The sequence below is a fragment of the Neodiprion virginianus genome, chromosome 3, assembly GCF_021901495.1.
Source record: "Neodiprion virginianus isolate iyNeoVirg1 chromosome 3, iyNeoVirg1.1, whole genome shotgun sequence".
NCBI lineage: Eukaryota > Metazoa > Arthropoda > Insecta > Hymenoptera > Diprionidae > Neodiprion > Neodiprion virginianus.
Window position 1 is genome coordinate 1,097,922 of NC_060879.1, and position 18,015 is coordinate 1,115,936.

Genomic DNA, 18,015 nt, shown 5'->3' on the forward strand with positions numbered 1-18,015 from the left:
AGAAGAAGAAGAAGAAGAAGAAGAAGAAGAAGAATAAGAAAAGGAGACGAGAAAAGGAAGAAAATACTGCTCGGACTGGAAGTGAGGAAAGAGGAAGAAAAAGGAGGACGAAATAAAAATAAAGATCGCCCGACGACCGGCTAACATGGAATAGCCCTTAGCGGAGTCGAGACCGGCTTGATAGGAGTCTTACCGCTCTTTCGGCTGATGGACTTCCCCCCCTCTTCGCGCCTCGTCTCCGGCCGAGCCATTCGTCCGAGAGAGAAAGAGAGAAAGAAAGAGAGAGAGAGAGGACCAACCGAACCCGGCACTATCCACTCGTCCCGGATCTTCTAGCATAGTTAATCCACCCCGAGTCACCGGCAGTCCCTTTTCTTGCGCAGCCCTCTGTCACCCCAATTGCGCAGTAATCGCGCTCAACCCCATTTCACGAAACTTTCGCGCAAGCAAATCACATGACTCGCGATTGCTAATTAAATGCTTCTTAATGTCTTCGGTTTCCGCCTTGTCGTATTTTTATTCTGAATTGCTTCAAAGTCCGCCAAGAGACGGTTAAATATTTCTCCCTGGATGACCAAAAAGCAAAAATGATATATTAATTTTTTTTTGAACCTGCTGTTTCGATCAATAATCTTTTAAATATTGCGTACGTGTACATTACCGGTTTTCGATCACTGACCGGTAATGTACACATGTAACGATTATATGTATACTGTATATAATATTACTATACATTCACTTATGTATTATAAAGGTATAATAATTAGATACGATCAGTGTAATGACATCGACAATTACTCCACGTGAGTTATTCAAGTCTGCTAGGGTATCTTAATATTTCTTATCGCTGTGTCGGCTTACAGTACGCTATATATGTTACGTTTACGTCATTCTACATACAATAACTGCGCTTAGTTACACTTAAATATTTATATTCTTGCATTCACGTGTATAATATTTACGTTAATATATTACACGTACGTATTTATTTTATATAATAATATATTACTCTTTGGGCTAATTTTTTTTTTCCTTCTGTCCGTTTATAATACACTGCGCACACATAAAAGTATACATATATATATACACATACATATGTATATAGTCATATACATATATGGGTATTTATAAATCTTTGGGAATTTGGTAAAAAAGAGATATATATATATATATATATATATATACACACATATATACATATATATGTATATATACATATTAAATTTAGTATTCCGCTACAACGATTAATTAAAAGGTCATACCGACTGTACGTGATGGGATAAAACTTCGCTACAGAAGGTCTTAATAATAAAATGATAACGATAGTCATAATTAATCCTAACAACAACGACGGTGATAACAAATTACCTAGTTAATATTTACCTATAATAAGGTACTTAATTAATATTACATAAAAATGATATTAATAATAAGTCATATAAATTAATAATGTGTTATCCGTTATGGAATTCACGGCAATCATCCAGCGCAGTTGGAATGCCTCTAGAAAACACGGTAATAAAATATACTCACTATTGACCACGGTTAAAGGGCGACGAGGGCGCTTCAGTTACCCACTGAACTGATCTCAAATCAGCTCGGCCACATCACTAGCCAGTATAACAGCGCACGGTCGGCATCACGCCAAGACACGTTCTATAATCGCTTACCCACATGCGAGATCAGTTTCTGTCGGTATGAGCGGCTGTTGTCGAGGTTATTACCGACGTTAGATCGGCCGCCGATCGACTATTGATCGGTTCCAGCGGGGGCACCCTGTATCAAAATTGAAGAGAATTTTTATTGAATGCCATCAGCAATTTCACTTTTCAGTCTCGCTGCATCAGGATGTCAGAAGCTGTAGCTGTTCCTGTCAGGAAGTAACTAGCGTCGTTTTGTTTCCGACGGGCGAGATAGGTTGGCGGTAAAAGTGGTGTGAAATTTGCAGACGAAGAATGGTAAGATATCGCATCCCTGGGGATGATGGAAACTGTCTTGTCAAGCTAGAGACGAAGTGGCACGACGGTCAATTTCAACGATAAAAGCAGTCGCTGTGCAGCGTGTCCTGTCGCATCTTAACTAGCAAATATCTCCAAGCTTCCAATGTCGAATTTTCAACTCACGAGAGGGTGGTCTGACGATTAAGGGCGGCAGCGGAGGGCAGCGCTAGGGGTGAATGCGCGTGGTTCAGCTGGGCAGTGGTGAGGGCACCGACGGGTAAATAGTGCTCGTCACCGCCACCCGATCCACCCCCCGAACCGCCGTTGGCGTACATGTTCAGCTGCAGTTTCGATTCCACTGAAACACGAAAAACACAAGGATCAGAAACGAAGGAGATCGATACTCCGTCTTCCCCTCCATCCAACCCTCCGTCTATCTATCGACTAGCCCTCTTTCGCCGAGGAGAGAGGAAGGGGTCACAAAGAGCGGAAGCTTATCGGAAACGCTCCGACCAATCGAGGGCCAGGGTCCGCCCACGGCGAATGCGCGGGGAATTTGGTCGGCCATCATGCATCGGGAGGATAATTAGAGAACTGTGCGCATCGACGTCGAGGTTCCTTTGTTTCGCTGATTTTTACTTGATAATAATGAGTGTCTTGCTCACCGGAGACTCACCGAGTAAGCTCGCTTTAAGCTCGGTCTTGTGCATTCCACTCGATCCAGCCAGACTTCCCGGCAGGTTTGCTGGGTTCTTCGGCTTCCTCTTGCGTGTCTGGATTCCCTCCTTCTTCATGCTCAGAGGTCGGTTCACCTGAAAACGGAAGGAGTAAAGTGGTAGAGCATGTCTCAAAGCCGCGGGGATATTTCAGGCAACTGCAACTGTCTCGGAGCGAAGAGATTCGGACTTTGGATCGCCGGAGCCAATTGAAATCGGATAAGCATCTAGGCTTGATAGGAGGATTCGGTATAATTAGTAACGGGTTGATCGAACTTGGGGGAAAACAGGCGAAGAGCTGGCTGACATGGCTGAGATACAAAGCGAGCAGTGGAATCGATCTTGGTGAATGGAAGATTTTTAAGTTAAGCAACAGTTCTGAGTGCCTATGTATAGATACAGCGCGGGTGCCTGTATATGTATCGATGATCGGCGCGATGAAGAGATAATCCGAACGGTGACGCGTCGAGCTTACCCGCGATCTTTTTATTCGGTGGTGAAATTATTTTCGACAGAAATAGTTAGGTAATTACGGTGTCTTATCGCAACTGCCGAGCGATGGCAAGACCGCGATAAGACCGGTCGACCGACACGCAAGATTAATGTTAATTAAAAATGATGAAGTTGATTACCGGCCCGGACAAAGAGGTTGCTCAAGGCTTAGAATTACCGGTTACCACTCGCCTTCCATCTTCGGGCACGTAGATCTGCCTCGGTGTGCGTCTCGGGCACAGTTTAAACAGTATCGTAATCCACCGAGGCAGGTACGACGTGCACACAATAAAGTCTACGAGTTAGTAGAGCACCGTTGGTTACCCTGAGATCCCGGCGCATAAAAATGGTATTCCTATGGTTGACGTCACCTCTCGTATCGGAATGACGACCGCACGTCGTCGATACCATCGAGTTTGAATGGCGCCTGGATTTTCAGAGCTCAAACGCTCAAGAGCGGAAAGAATTCTTTCTTTTCTCATTGTCTCGCTTCGGGGATGAGTTATACATGAGCAGCCATGCAGCGGGTCGCCTGCAGAAGAGGAGGAGGAGGAGGCGCTGTCTCTGTTTGTTCTCCAAACGCGCGTGAACCGTTCCTGGAAGAGGAATCTCGCGAGACTTGGCGTACTTGTTTGCGCCCTTTACGGCGCTTGTTTCGACTAGAAATTTACAGCCTCACTTAAAGCATGCCCGTGGAGCAAGATCCGCCTTGCGTCACGAGGATGATGATTTCGTTCGGCGTCCAACTCTCCTCACTACCGTCACACACCATTATCACGTTACCGAATACGTTACAGACGGTTTGGTGCCGCAGCACGGGGGTTATCTAAATGTGGATCATCGCAATCGCTCCGAGATACGGGTTGGCCGGCCGAGTGAGGTTGTCACCTTCACCGCCGGGAATATAATTAAACGTAGCGCCACGGCGCTGATATCAAAAGCCAAATAAACAGAGGGTTGTTAAACTCTGAAAACGACCCAAAACTCACGTTGTGCAGCTTGTAGTAAAGTCCGCACGCGTTGCAAACCGGCTCGCCGTTGTTGTTGCGTCTCCAGAGCGTCGTGTTGCTGGTGTGACAGTTGGCGCATTGAACTCCCGTCCTGCGACCCCCGGTCTGAAAAAATGTCACACAATTTAAAAACACCGAAACGATCGAGACGGTTTATTCGTTGACAAATGTTGTTGTGCATGGAACGAGGAGGGAGACCGCGCCTCCTCGAGGAAGAATTTTGGTATCCAGGGCAGAGGTGAGGGGGAGTAAACTAGAGCAAACAGAGCCTGTCTCTCGAGTACCGCATTGTGTCGGTTGACGCGGGTTTTCTCGTCGTATTTGCTCGCCCGGATAGAGAGATAAGGGTCTGGCTGGCTAGCTCGAGCTGCTTGTTCGCTCGCTTGCCCGTCGAGTGCACAAACATTACTTAATATCGAAGTCGTGTAGCAGAACGAGCCATCCCTCGTGCCCGTCTGTCTGTCTGTCTGTCTGTCTGTCGCTAGTCACCTCCGTGAACCGCGGACGAACGAACAGCTCGACCACCTTATCAGAACAAATATCAATGGCCTGATTCCAGCAGTCAAGTCCGAGCCTTGAGGGTGCTTAAGGTAATTTTCCGATATACTTAATCCGGGAGAATGAACTTCGGTGTTCGAAAAATTGACCCGAAGTTGGAGAGGTCGGGAACAAAACTCAGCTGACCTCTCGTCATCCCGCGACTTTATCGCAAAACATACGAAAGAAGATCTACTCACCGGTGCGACGGGCTGCTTCGGCTTCCCGCATCTAATCGGAGGTCTGTTTACACCGTTGATTTTGCTGTAGAGGCCGCAGGCGTTGCAGAGATAGTGTCCAGTACCGTCTCTCCGCCACAGAGGTGTCATGTTGGCGGCGCAATTGACGCACTCCTTAAGTTCGGCGGTCATAATGGGGCCTTCGAAGGAGTCGTCGCCCGCACCGGGCGGCAGAGTGGTCCATGGTGACTGGGGTCCGTTCCCGTTACCGACACCGTTGTACCCGCCGCCAGGGTAGAGCTGCATGTTGGCGGCGTCGTTGGCCGAAATGGCCGCGACGCCGCCCCCGTACCCTTGGACGAACTCAAGGGTCGATGGTGGTGTCGATCCCCCCGTAGACCAGTACTGGTCCCCGTTGGATTTGACGTACTGGTAGGTAGCCGTCCCGCTTCCATGGAGGGTGACCTGGGACCCGGGAGATCCAGGCTGCTCGTAATGCAGCGGCGGGAGTCGTCCACCGCTTAGAAGCGAGGATGAGGTGAGAGTCGGGTCACTTTTTATGTAGACACTGCTCGGTGAGTCGACCTTGAGGGTAAGGGAGGAGCGGCGAGGAGGTGTGATTAGATTAACGACTGACGATAATCTCGAGCCATTGCACCCGGGCGCGAAGATGTGAGTTGATATGCAATCTCAAAATTCACACTGACTTATTTAAGATAGATACTCACCTCTGCCGCTCGGCCTCCAGCTTGACTTGTGGCTGGAAAGCTCAGGTAGAAATCACCCGGTTTCGAGTAGCTGTAACTTGGAACTGTCTGTTGAAACGATTCGCTTGCTGAGATGTACTGCGCGTACTGAACCGGCTGCGTTGGGGCTAGAGCAACGGTCTCCAGGGTCGTGTAAGTACTGGAGCCTTTGATGCTCTCTGTCGCTGCGACGGTCTCAGCCTCGTACTTGACATTCACGCTACCGGGATCCGAGTATCCCGCGACTACGAGCTGCTGCTGCTGTTGCTGTTGCTGTTGTTGTTGCTGCTGTTGCTGTTGCTGCTGCTGTTGCTGAGCTGCTCTGATCCCATCGATCGGTGGGGAATACGGAGCTGCCGGTGACGCCGATATCTGGATAGTTCCCCCGGCTTGCGAAACCATTGGCGAGGCTGCGTAATCCTCGCGGTGACCGAGCGGCGACCCTTGGTACCTCGCCCGCAACTCACTCTCCTGAGGACTGTACCTCTGGTGTGCCTGCTGCTGCTGGTGATCGCCATGCACCACCAGCTCCTCCCTACGCACTTCCTGTTCCTGATTTCCGTACATATACCTCACTTCTGTTCTCTCGGGTCTCGGCGTCCCGTATCTAGATCAAATTTGCAGGTGTACAAGTTTCAAGTCAGCAGACTGCAGTTATAAATCAATGGAGTGACGGGTGTTGAAATTGTATGTCAATGAAAACGTAACACCGTCTTTTGTTAACGTTTCGACCCGAGTAAGGGCCCCTTCTCAGAACGAATACGTATTTAATTAAAGTGTCAAAAACAGAAAGAAAACAAGGTAATGAGGGACCGGCCGAGGGTCTACGGATATGACAAGTGACAGTTTAACAAATGTATATTCCTTCCGAAGAGCTACCTTACTCGAGTCGAGCCGTTAACGAAAGATGATGTTACGTAATTCGTTGACCTAAAATTCCAATACTCATTACTCCACTATATCAGCGTTGTCAGAATTACAATATTCTTCAGTACTTGTAAGTCATTGAAGCCGAACGGAGTCATCGGTCCGGTAATAAAACATCGAAGCGTGGTTACCTCGGTGGTTCTTTGCTGACAGCGATTGTGATGTTGGATTCTCCGCTCTCCTGTGAATCGGTGTTGTCCTGACCGTTGGTGGCGTACGTCGGAACGTGGTGCTGATCACGAGGATCACCGGGACTTGAGCCTCGCGATACCTCGATGAAGTGTTGCTGGTGCTGATCATCCTGCTGGTATCGCGGTTGCTGGTGCTGATGTTGCTCGTGTTGTTCCTGGGCGGTGCCGACCGGCATGGCCTGCTGCAACCCCGCGCCAACGGGACTCGGTATCGGGGATTCGGATTCCTGGTCTCCGACCGTCCCCTCGGTTATGTGTCCCGCTGTGGTTATGGTTCTGACATGCCGCCTGGCGGTTATCACGCTGCGGGGGTTCGGCTCCTGGTTCTGGTCATCCGGGGGTTGTTGCGACATTCGAGGCGAATTTCCCTCAGTCCGATTTCCGTCCCAGTCTATCTTCGACTCCTGCTGGTTGCTGATCAGGGGCTCCTTCATGGTTACCTGGAAGCAAGCGCCGACCGATCGGTCTCTCTGCAGATATTCGGTTCATCGGTTTCTGGGTCGTTCGATGGATATATCCGTCTGGGCCTTCTCTCGGTTGGCTGTCGGGTCCGTTAGTCATGGACCGGAAAATGTTGGAAGGGGGGTCGAGACGGTTGGCACGCGACGACACGCGTTGTGCCCGGTTTTCACTGCGCTGCAGCCCGAGGCGCACCTTAAGCTCGAGACGTGGCGAGCTGAAATATGTGAGACTTTGTTTGCCCGGCACGTCACACTTCCGCTCCGCAATGTCAAGTTTCGACTTCCGCCGGTTTCGGGATCGTTTCTTCAAACGAGGTGACGCGCGCTTTGTTCCCCCCGCCCACGCTAGTCATTCGCATTGTCCTCCAAGGCACCTATCTCGGAAGTTAGACGATTTCAACCGAATTTGTAACTGTTTGACAAAAGAGACAGACACAGAGCTTCGTCGTCTCGGCCTCATTCAATCATCCGATTCTTTTATCTATCCACGAGAGCTACCTGCATCAATGCGTCTTAATACCCCGAGTGTCCAAGCCTCAGATAAAGGCTAATCCCCTTCCCCGATAATCCCGTCGAGCTCTCACCGACCGACTTGCAACCGATCATTGTGTTTACACAGCGAAAAGAGAGGCGGGGAATTTCGTACTAACCAGTTCATCCGACAATCTCGTCTCGTATTCGCGATCTCAATAATCGCTCGCCGCGTCAGCCCAACTCCCGTATATGATATCGGTTGTGCTAAAATTTTTCCACGAGGGTAAATTCGTTTTCCAAAAGAGTCAAATTCCACGTCTGGTTAAGTGTGACGAAAACTTGACGTTAGAATTTCTATAGAAACCGAAACGAGGCTTTTGAACGATGTCCTTGTACCATTCTTCCGCATTGATGACTTATCTACACTCGACATCTGGGACAATTAACGGCTGATAAATTGCAACTCGAGAGGCAAACATCGTTTCCGCACGGTAATAAGTTTAACTACACGGTGACCCGACACCGCATTGTACGTAATATTTTATCATAGGAAATTTGGCAAAGCGGTAGAACCACAGCGTTGAAAAGGCGTGCAGATCGACGTCGTCAAGTCATTAAATACCGTCCGGCCAAAGCCCAGCGTGTTGAGGCGTTGGGTAAACACACTGTAAAATGTGACTCACGTTTTTGTCGCCGGTAAACGCAGGTACGTACATTAGAAAGGCAGAGCTGTGTAGGTTGAAGCGTACGAAAATCCCCCAGTCCACCAACTTGTAAACCTCAGTGCCAAACCCTCGACCGATGACGCGTTCCTGAGCAAATTCAAACCGCCGCCTACCTACCCATCCTTACACTCACCCTCGACACTCTGCTGCGATAACGATTCCGTCTATAAATGTGACGAATCTCTTGTGACGGTAAATCATGTACGTAATGTAATGTCCGTCTTGCGCCAGTTCATTTCCCCAACAATTTGAAACTCTTTCATCGTTATGTCGAATGTATAGGGTCGTGACTAGGATAGAATCGAGGTTTTCACGTGCAATAAACTCTCGGGTTCTCTTTTCGGCTGATAATGAATCATACCGATGCTGCCGCCGTACGAGTTTTCACCTTATTTCCCACTTTTTTGACACAAGAATCGTAGTTTAGCGACGATCTAAACGACGTTCTTCTTGGACGAGCACAATTCACTAGCGTTCACTTCGTTTCATTCATTTTTACAAGCTGACATTCCGTCACAAAAGAGTTTCTTTCGGGGCACACAACGATGAGTCATCACTGGATAGTTTCAGGAACCCGCGGAACAAGTTGTTGGTCCAAAGCCGTAAGGGGCTAAGCAGGATAAGAATACTATTAAAATATGAAGATCCTGAAAGTATCGGACCTCAATCTAAATTGTCTTTTCGAGAAAAGTGAAGAAAACTATAATATGTGAAATAGATTTTTCCCTAGGATTGAGTTGACCGATTAGTCTAAAACTTTGATATGTTATTAAGGAAGTCGAGAGCTTTCACGCGCGCAACGGATAGATTTTTAGCTCAATAAATTCACGAATCAAAATTAGAGACAACACTCTCAAATTTTTGTTTTTCACTGTGATATTTTTCGAGCAAAGTTAATATTGGGCAAATTGCCGAGGTAATGTCAAATTTTTTTAGTAGTCAACTCACGTACGCTTCGAGGAGTGGGTTCAAACATTTTTATGGGGAAAAAATACAATTTGATAAAATATGTCTCTTCGCGCCTTTCCATGTTTTTTGAGAGAAGAAATTGAATTTACACGTCTCACCGTCAATCCTCGTATTGCATGTTAGTTAACCGTGCAAACTGTCTATCAAAGGGGGTAAACAACAAACAGCTTCTAAAAATTTTACAGTATGAGGTAACCTCGAACAAGTTTTAGCCGTACTCGAGGCCGTACTATTGAAAACTCTACTCTTATTTTTTCATAAATAATACGCTAAAATAATTGAGTTACGTTAACGCAAATGAATTATTTCAGCACATCATTTATGATCCAATAATGCGCCTGAAACTCGTTTAATAATTCAGTTCTTCTGATAACAAACAAGGTTCTTATTTTTGTTTTTTTTTTGTTTGGTAACTAGGGTGTACCGTTACGAAAGTTTTGAAAAAAATACCAGTTGTTGAGAAATCTATAAGAAATGTAAAAATAAGTTTCATAATTTTTCCCGAAAAGTATCACAGTGAAAAACAAAGATTTTAAGAGAGACAATAATTTTTTTCATCGTGAGTTTATGGAGCTAAAAATTTGTCCCCATGAATTTTGAAACACATCGGTCAGATGAATCGTAGGGTGAAAATTATTTTGTATCTTTTAGTTTTCTCTATTTTTCTCGACAACCAACTGAGATTGAGATCTGTTGCTCGCAGAATCTTCGTCTTTCGATGGTACCTGCTTATCCTTGAAATATCCTTACGGTATTCGTGAAAGGAATTTTCACCCCGCTTGACCCGCTACGGCCTTTGACCCCCTTTGGAGCTGATTTACCAACATGGAACAAGGCGATCGTTCAACACACAAATTGTCAGCCTGGAAATATAACTTCAACGTCACTTAGATAGTGGTTCCTGTGAGCTCATTCTATTATACAGTTATACGATGCAAAGAAAAATAATTTTTCTATCAACTACCAGTATTCACCTCGCAAGCAATTTCGTATGAAAGTTTAGTCCCACAATTCACAAGACACTCAGTCTTTAGCTAATCCACGGCCTGGAGAAATAATCACCGGAAGAAATTTCGTCGGTATTAAGGTTCATTGTCAAAAATGGCACGATCTCTTTTTCGTATTCGAAAACAAGTAAATCCCTCCCACCGTAGTGCGACCAAAAATTGTTGGCCGGTAAAAATCTCGCATTAACGAAGTCGCCCTGACAAAATTCCCCCGGATAAAATCCTTTCAGGACAAAATCATCCTTGAAACTGACACAAAATGACAAAAGTGTACATTAAACTGAATGAAATTAAATTAAGCCAAAACGTACCAAATTGAAAATTAAACGTGCGATTTTGCGAATTCGATGATTGCTCTGGGTGAAAACGTAAAACTCTTCAGGGGGAATTTTGTCCTGGGGATATTTTTAAAAATAATGGTAGACCTTAAAAATTACCTCAACCGCAGTAACGTGTCGCATCTGAACGGACTGACTTGATTTCTCGGCGTTCCTCGCGTGGCTGACGATTCGAAGAGCGAGGAAGGGTCGGAAAATTCCTCTCGGATGCTCGCACTCTCGGCGCACTATCACACCGCACACATGGACGAGGATCAGGGTCGGGTTTTGCAGGGGCTCGAGCGGTGCTGCTCTGATCGGTCTGCCTGCCTGCTTAAACCGCGCGCGGCAAACTGCGGAGAATAACTGGAATGATGCGTGGGTGTCGGTCGCGTGTCGGCCCCCCGCACTTTACCACCGGGCTCAAAAGCGACGTTTCAGCTCGACGAACCAGGCGGCGTGGCGAGGGGAGGAGAGGAGAGAAACGAACTTATCTACCTGCCGACGGTGACGTTCTGCGCCGCTTTGCGGCTTAGGTCCCCCAACCCTCGGCCGATTGTCCGGCCCCGACCACCCCATTGGTCACAGCGAGGCCGCATGCCGGCCGAGTCCTATTATTATTGCCTCCATGTTAGTCCGGCGCGAAACTTGCCGTCTACTTTAAGCCTTGCGTAGGGGTTAAACATTGTAAGATAGATTCTATTTCAATGCAATATCAGAGCCTGCTTGGACGCTAATAATTTCCGAAATTTACCATTTCACCGAGTTTAGGCTCGAGGTAGGATCTGTCCGGAACCTCCGTTAATCCTCCGGAGTTTGGGTTCGGAGCGTGCTTGCTCGAAACCTTCCGTCAACGCTCAAAATTCTACGCCGCTGTTGAAGGTCCGTCGATTTATTTATGGCGATTTATGGCGATTGAAATACAAAAAAATACGATTAAAGCGTACGAAGTCAAATTAAAATCTCAGTAAATAGGAATTGGTTTACACGTGAGCTTAATCGTATTTTCCGTACATTCAATCGGTTGAAAGGGATATTTTGTATCCGTAAGAACGTTGAACAAATACAGTCGAAGTGCAATACTTGACTTCCAAATATTGTCGAAGCTTATCAAAATTATGTCGAAATAACCTTTGGATTATTCATCGCAAACACTTGAATGTCGCTGTAATAATATATCTATAGAGGAATTACGGGTTCAATGGAGAAGGTTGTAGATTGAATAGTAGGTATCAAAATAGGTTCAATCGTCTACCGAGAGCGTCGAAGTAGGATTTGGTACTTTAACTTTTACGAGTCGAGTTCCAAAGTAGGGTTTGTTCATCAATTTTTAGGGGTTGAAGGATCGATGTAGGTTTTTCCCGTTCGGATTCCTCGAAAGCAGGTTCATATGAACCTTGCTCGTATCAAATGCAGGCGTTAAATTTCGATTCGACTCTCGCGTTGAGAGTTTCAAAGCCGGATTGGAATTGGCGGATCGCGTCTGTAAATAGAAGTGGAAAAATGTCACAGAGAATAAAGAATTAAAAAATCGTCAACGTACCTGCTGCAGCGATCGATCAATTACACAGGTTGTTATCGCAGATTTTAATTTTTCACCGCGACTTGTCTGTTGCATGTTTGTGTATACGTGTAACGCAAACCTTTCACACCTACATAATTTATAACGTGTGTCATACAGGTACCTGCACCATTCTCCGCGTATAGAGTCTATTACTGCGAATTGATCGGATCTTATCTGTCGAACACACCGACTTGTATAGGTTGTGTAACAGATACACAGGTACAACGTCGCCTCCAAGCTACATAAGCGACCACATCGTTATCGTCCAAGAAAATATACGTATGGGGAGGGGGGATACCGGAGTGTAACTTTGAGCGATTACAGAGACCGCGGGATCGGTTTTTGTATCAAATATACATTATAGCCGTATGTAATACCTTGTAACGATTATCCGCTGATCGCTGCAGCACGAAATGAGATTGTCGAGATAATAGTGCGAGAAAAAATGAGACCAATTCGGAATGAGAACAATAGAAATCGGGGTTACGTAAACGGCGAAATGCATGCAGAGGAATAATCGTGTCTACGCAGATGAATCGGCACAAGTGACGGTAAAAACATTTTATATCCATAAATTGTAGGTATATATAAGCTACAATCCGATTCCAATTTTTGTTTTATTCATTTGCATCCGGCATGGAGTGAGATTCTAAATACTTCACGATTTCCAGCGTCGTTTCAGAGTAGATCGTATCTCGAACGCTTTTGGGTTTAGAATTCATCTGTACGGAGGAGTCTTGGAGATAAGCCGAGTGCGTGAAAGGAGAAGTTGAAAATAGAATGCGAAACTCCCAAAAATTTCTATTTACGTCTCGTTTACTATTACTATTTATCTGTTCATATCTTGTTTACGAGATATTTCGGTGATAATGTTTGACAAATTCAAACCGGACGAGGTGGCTCTCAGAATACTACTGCTACCGAGTTCCGGTTTCACGAGGCTTCGCTTCGGGCTGAAAACTAACGTTTCGAAGGGTAGTCAACAAGAAAATAAAACCACCCTGGTATGTACACAATACACACGGGCGTAATGTAAACGTATATTGAATGTACAGGGTGTCGAGTGTTTGTTCGGTGGCGATAAAACCGGAAAGATGCGTTCGTCGTTCCACGCGAGGCCGACGGCAGCGGGAGATAAGAGCCGCCTGCCGTGGGGCTGCCGCGGCTGCCGGGCGATCCGAACTTACCGGCGCCATCTTGCTCGTCGGCCATTTTGTCGTGCAGCAAACGACGCGCGTAACACCTGAGCATCGTCCTCGATCGGTGGCCGCCACTTCGCGCAGCCACGGGACAGACGTCGATGCGGGGGATGACGAATTGACGAATGCGTGCACTCAAAGCCTCGCGACGATCGCGGCATGGGCGCGATTTTTGCTTATTACTTGGGCCGACTTCTCCTCGTTTCGCGATGTGTGGTATGGGTGTAGGGTGTACCCACCTGACGGGCGAACACGCAAACTGATCTGCGGCTGTGACGACTGGTGAAAAACCCTGACGCTCGTCATCGACTGACGTTTGATCAACGCGCACCTTTCGGCCCAATATATATCGTGTACATGGGAGTATTGGAGTGCTTCTTACGAGTAGATATTATATTTTGTTCATGCAACGGAAAACCTTCGCGCTCACTCCCCCCTCGTCAAAAGTTATCAACGTTTAGAGAAAAAAATACGGCTAAATCCTCGAATTTTTCCGATGACTCTGACACCCATAACAGCCAAGCAGTTGAATTTTTATACGTAAACATGCATCAATTTGAAATTGTTTCTAAGAACATCGTTAATTACCCGAAAAAATTTTTTTATTTTGTAGGTAATTTAATGCTGTACAAAAAAGATCTCTTGCAAAATATTCGTTAATCTAATATTTATCGCGTTATTGAAATCACGATAAATGAAGACAGCTTTAGATGGAATGAATATTAGATTTACGAAAATTTTACAAGAGATCTTTTTTGTACAGCATTAAATTTAAAGTAAATTATGTTAAATTCAAGATTGCTTTTGGGGGGTGAGCGCGAGGCAATTTCGACATTGCCAAGATGAGAACCATAAGTATGCATCCTTAATGCAGCTTGGGTGCGTTTACCTTATAACTCAGCTTTGAACCCTTTCCTCTTTAATTCATACCGTCTCTCTGGGTCTTATTTTTCTCTTGTTCTCCAGACCCGATCGAACAATTGGTTGTCATGTTATAATATGGACAGCTTGATGCAGGTCGCGCTTTTTGTTGTACCTACGCTTGTCGAAGCGTTTGGTCTACGTGACGAATCGCACGACGGAAAATAATCGCGTTCGTGCACAGAGCAACCATACAGCCCGCAATTCACTCAAGCTTATAATTGTAACGCGCGTCTACGATACGATAGATGTTTATTCGCGGACACGCAATCGCCGATTCTCAGAGTTAAGGAACCGTGGCTCAATCCTCTGCTGTTTTCACCTACGGCACTCGCTAAACCTTACCAATTTTTCCTGCTCCGCGATTCTTCACTATAAAACACTGATCGCAAATAAATCAAGAGAGGAGAATACGCAGGCACCTTGGATGGGAGTCAAAACTTGGAAGGATCAATATTTGGAACGGTTGATACATCGAAGTGTGACCAAAGACGAATTGTTCGACATCTTGATATTTCAAAGTCTGACTGATCAGTAGTCTACCATGTTTAGACTGTCATTCTGTGATCAGTGAAACTTTCGAAACTCAAGATTTCGAGCAATTCGTCTTTCGTTATTTTACTTCCGTACGATTCAAAAGTTTCGATACACCGACCATTCCAAATATTGCCACTTGAAGGCGAAAACTTCCGGATCAATGAAACTTCGAACTTGGATATCTAGAAACGACGCTCATGGTTTTCGTGCATAGCTAATCTTCGGATCGAGACGCGAAGAATCGGGACGAACGAAGTGCGTCCTCGTGAAGTATACGAGGGCTGATTTCTGCGTGCATGTAACATACCTATATTAAGTCTAAGGTATAGCCGAGCAGAGCAGCTCGCGTAGAGACATAACCGCGCATAGCCAGCGGGGCGCTGACGATAGGGAGAGCGTTGTCAAAATAAACCACACTATCGCCATTTATCTCGTTTTCCATGATAATATAAGAGATAAAACTGCATCATTACATTAGCTTGTATCAGCTAAAATGATAATTTCAGTATGCGGAGCCGCCTCCTGCCGCACGTAGGGCTGTTCTTTCGGTTAAATTCTGACCTGCACCCGACTCCGCGTAAGTCTCTCTTCGGCCTCCGACGGACGATACGAAAATCGACTCCGATTCGACACACACACACACACACGCGTATATGCACGGGAGCATTGTGCCGCGGTGAAAAATTGTGCCAGTGAAAACAGCGACGATTCGTGAGGGGTGATTTTCAAAGTGTCGGGTAAAGAAAGGAATACGGAGAAGAACGTAACGCGGACCGAATGTTGGATTATTGGTTGAGGAGAACCGGAAACTGTTCATCTTTTTGCCGGCTTTGAAAGAGGAAAGAAACCACCTTGTACCGCGGAAGAACAAGGAAATCGTAAAAAGGAGGAAAAAAAAAGAAAATGGATTTAAAAAAAAAAAAAAAAAAAAAAAATCCTCGGCCTCGGCTAGATTCCGCGGATTATAACACGAGCGCGATATCGCGTCTCCGTCGTCGTTTCGCACAATTAGTACGTATCACGCGCCTCGCTTTATCTCTGATGCGACTTTGAGGAACGTTACGGATAATTATTATCGTTGCACGTCGGGCCTTTTTACGCCGCTGAACGGGTTCGATTTGACGGTAAACCGATCAGAAATGTCGACGTAAATTAAATGGGAAATGAACGGATGATCGGAACTTTTCCAAAATTTTGTCCGATGACTGCGGTGGATACGTTTGGTGTTTTTGGAATGCATAAAAACGTATCGGCAATGGGCACGAGGATGAAACCGAAAAGAAATAGGGATTAGGTAAATATTTTCTTGGATGAATCAACGATACATTATAGATAAAATAAACGCGTTCTGTTTATCGTGTACTTTGCACCGATTAATGAGTCATCGTTACGGTCGGGTTTTCAATACCGTGTTCGGGAGCGAAAATTTGCTTGATTCTGGTAAAAAATTTAACGAAGGTGACGAAGGTTGCAAATTTATAATTGTAACGAAAAAAATAATCAATTCCGTTCGCAATTTAATAGGTATAACTGAGAAATTGCGAATGATAATTTGGATTGAAAAATTGTGCTATACTACTCGCGTAGTTGACATGTTGTTATCTTCAGAATCGGGCAAGAGTGTTATAATAACGCGATTGCAATAGCAGGTACAATAATTATTTTCAATGTGCATAATCATTATTAAACCATTATCTTCAGAGGCACGTTGACGGTATAAATATGTTGGTAGAAATTGAGCGCTTACTTTTTAAAGACGGCAAAGTAGGTTCTGTTTCAATGCAATATCAGAACCTGTAAGTTTGACGCTAAAAATTTTCGAAATTCGTCGATTTACCAAGTTTAGGTTGAAAGTGGGGTCTCTTTGGAATTTTCTTTAACCCTCCGGAGGTTGGGTTAAACCTGATTGCTCGAAACACTCCTTCGACGCTCAAAATCCTACCCCGCTGATAGAGGTCCATCGATTCTGATTAACAGTGATTCATATTATACAAAAAATACGATTAAAACGTACGAAATCAAATTAAAATTCCACTAAACAGGAATTGGTTTAGACATGGGTCGAATCGTATTTTCGGTATATTCAACCGGTTGAATCGGTTTCCGTATTCGTAAGAACGTTGAATAAATACAGTTGAAATGCGATACTTAATTTTCAAATGTTGCCAAAACTTATGGAAATTGTGTCGAACCGGCCCTAGGATTATTCATTGTAAACACGTCAAAGTAGAGTTTTGGAACTTTAATTTTTCGGAGTTGGAGTTTCAACGTAGGGTCTGTTTATAAATTTTTAGAAGCTAGAGGGTCGAATTTGGGATTTCTGCGTTCAGTTTCCTGCAAAGTAAATATAAATAAACCCCCGGTAGAATGAAATGCAGGTCCTAAATTTCGACTCGGGTAGTATCGACGCGCCGCGTCCTCCGCCATTTTGGTATACCGCTAACGCATCTCATCGCCGAACGTAAATTACACACAACCGCAGGGTCTCTCGTATTTCGATTAAAAGCGCGCAGCGTTCGATCGGTTTCTTTAGTTTTTCGTTCTTCGTGCTCGGTGCATCTTTGATTACAGTTACGTAAATTTGCAAAGAGAACCAGTTTGATGGTCTGAACTCACCTTCAGCTCAACGCCGGCGTCCGTTCCGCGAGTAAATGCGACGATAAAACAATAAAGACTGCAGTAATCGTATCCCTCCTCGATTCTTAGGCCCCGGCGTAGTTTTTATTTATTTATTTATTTTTTTTTTTCAATTTTTTTCCTCTTTACCTGCAGCCGGACAGGTGTACTAAACGACGTCGACGGCCGCCCCCCGTGTGAATTAACGCGTTGTGCGCTCTAATTTAGATCTGCACGCAGGCCGAAAACACCTGGTTGGCCTCCGAGTGCTGATCGGAGAGCGAGCCACTCTCCCGTTATCTCCCTCTCTCTCTCTCTCTCTCTCTCTCTCTCTCTCTCTGTTTTTCTACCTTTATTCTCTCCTCTTGCATTTCGCTCTCTCTCTCTCTCTCTCTCTCGCCCTTCCTCTCTCCCCGTCTCTCTCTCTCTCGCTCCCTCGTAGGATGCACAAGGCATCGCACGTGTCGCCGCCTGGTAACCGCTTCCG

General features: G+C 45.5%; 1 protein-coding gene across 4 annotated transcripts; it reads right to left on the reverse strand.

Moving 5' to 3' along the window:
• Positions 1–496: 496 nt before the first annotated feature.
• LOC124300569 (endothelial transcription factor GATA-2-like) lies at positions 497–17,755 on the reverse strand. Of its 4 annotated transcripts, none has more exons than XM_046754798.1 (8): positions 17,529–17,755; positions 6,679–7,178; positions 5,603–6,227; positions 4,896–5,459; positions 4,138–4,263; positions 2,617–2,752; positions 2,124–2,298; positions 497–2,003 (listed from the first exon to the last, which is right to left on the reverse strand). In XM_046754798.1, exons 2-8 carry the CDS (start codon positions 7,170–7,172, stop codon positions 1,874–1,876), a joined length of 2,250 nt encoding a protein of 749 aa, XP_046610754.1. In that variant the 5' UTR covers positions 7,173–7,178; positions 17,529–17,755; the 3' UTR covers positions 497–1,873. The 4 variants fall into 4 exon arrangements, with proteins under 4 accessions (XP_046610754.1, XP_046610753.1, XP_046610755.1 ...); XM_046754797.1 differs by lacking the exon at positions 17,529–17,755 and adding an exon at positions 10,812–11,152; XM_046754799.1 differs by lacking the exon at positions 17,529–17,755 and adding an exon at positions 10,812–11,149 and having other exon boundaries at positions 497–1,776.
• Positions 17,756–18,015: the final 260 nt, after the last annotated feature.